The following is a 2,026-nucleotide window of genomic DNA, read 5'->3' on the forward strand; positions in this document are numbered from 1 at the left end:
AGACCTTGTGTCAATATTTACATCGTTGAAGTGGTCATTACTATGAAGTTCTATCAGTATCAAACGACTTTCCATTAAAAATGATTTTATATAATTTTGTTATATGAACGTATACCTATGATATTAAATTCATGTCTCAAATAGGTACTTAGTTTCATCACGTAAGGCGAGATGTAGTCAATGCATACATCCCGACCCCCCACTCAGTGTTATTTAGGGTACGCATATGCGTGTTCCCTCCTTTTGAAAACACCCCCTAAGTCCGGTGTGTAAAGTCAATTTTGTGTATGTACGAGCCGGACTTTGGTGCGTGAAAAGTACCCCTTTACCGGACATTTTGGTAACACGCATGCGGTCATTCCGACCCCGGAGTGGGGGGCCGGGGCATACATCCCTCAAACTCTCTTTAACTGTTCCGGTGGTGTTTGTGATGCTGGTAGCAAAATAGGCATCATTTCGATTGCATTAACTACCTACGGCTTCAGTAATCAAATGCATGCATAATTATGAAGAAAATTGGTGCGTGTTCTGCTAATTCAACGCATTGTTGCACTGAGCGATTCCATTCTCACAAGGCGCGTCAAGAACCGTGACGCAGTGATAGACGCAGTACTACGTCATAAAATGACACGCTCTTTGCAACAAGCACAAAGGATCGCTGGGGTCTATACGAGAATATCATGAGATGTTGCTTTCCGAAGGTCTGCTAGTGAACATCGCAGAAAACCTTTCAGCAGATTCCGCGCTAAAACACGATAGGAACGTTTCGTCACCGAGTAGATGATCACATTACACAGAGGATTGAGAAGGAGTGGCCAACACACCAACGCCCTAATGATGATCGAAACGTCGTCGGTTACCATGGCAACATATATTTGGCATATTGTGAAGGGTGCCCATGCCACGACGTAGGTGCCCGTCACCAAAAGCGTCATGCGTATCGCTTTGTGGTTGACATTCTTCCTGGCCGCCGGGGATCTTTCGTCTGGTAAGCCCGGCTCGTCGCTCTCGGCTACTCTGGAGATTCGAGGTGTGAATTCCTGGACCTGGATACGTCTCACGTGTCTCTTGCTGATGCAGATGATTCGTGCGTAAATGATGGCCAGGATGGGAAGGAAAGACCAGATAAAAAGTGAAAAGATCGCAAGCGAATACGCGATAAAGCTCGGTTCGTTGAAAGACATGATGCAGGCGCCCAGTTTGGAGTGTTGAATGATTCCCGGTCCTAGGGGGTTCAAGAAAAGTATGATAAGGAGAAACGTTGCTTCAGTGATGACTGCACTTGTGGCGATGACGACAGCTTTTCGCCGATCCATGATGGCCATGTAGCGGAGGGGAGAGGCTATACTGAAGAAGCGATCCAGATTGAGGAGCAGCAAACTAGCGGAGGATAGACCGGCGACTAGCGTCAAACCGAAGCCAAAGATCTTGCAGACGACATCTCCGAAAGGCCAATCACCAACGATGGCAGAAGGCAAAGCTGGAAGGATAACGACACCGAGAAGAATATCAGCAGAGGACAAACAGTTGTAGAAGACTTTACTGGCTTCATTGATGTCAGGTAGGCGAGGGATGATGATGAGGTTCAAGATGTTGGTGCAGATGATCAGGACGGCGAAAATGGAGACGACAAGGCCTTGAAGAATATAGATAAGTCTCTTGTCGTCGTCATCCTCCTCCCCTTTAGACCCAAGGGTGTCGTTCAGCGTCTCCATGTCTGGTTAGATCTGCAGTGAAAAGGATGAACGATGAAATAATCGGTAATTTCTTAGTATAATTACAAAAGTATATATCGCCTACACTGCGCGCATCCCTAACAAGCACTGCTCTCTCTCTCTCTCTCTCTCTCTCTCCCCCTCTTTCTTCACTCTTCACACTTGGCGTCCCAATGCGCCAAGTGTTACACTGGTTTTCGGCACAAAATGTATTTGGTAGTTGGTACAAAATCATTTTGTAACAAAATGAATTCGGTCCAAATCATTTTGTAACAAATGAATTCGGTACAAATCATTTTGTAACAAAATGA

The 2,026-nt window shown here is 45.7% G+C and overlaps 1 protein-coding gene across 1 annotated transcript; it reads right to left on the reverse strand.

Annotated features, from left to right (window-relative positions):
* Positions 1 to 665: 665 nt before the first annotated feature.
* Positions 666 to 1,715, reverse strand: LOC585659 (beta-3 adrenergic receptor-like). The gene has a single exon (XM_785479.1). It carries the CDS (start codon positions 1,713 to 1,715, stop codon positions 666 to 668), a length of 1,050 nt encoding a protein of 349 aa, XP_790572.1.
* Positions 1,716 to 2,026: the final 311 nt, after the last annotated feature.

The sequence above is a fragment of the Strongylocentrotus purpuratus genome, unplaced genomic scaffold, assembly GCF_000002235.5.
Source record: "Strongylocentrotus purpuratus isolate Spur 01 unplaced genomic scaffold, Spur_5.0 spur5_scaffold_21, whole genome shotgun sequence".
NCBI lineage: Eukaryota > Metazoa > Echinodermata > Echinoidea > Camarodonta > Strongylocentrotidae > Strongylocentrotus > Strongylocentrotus purpuratus.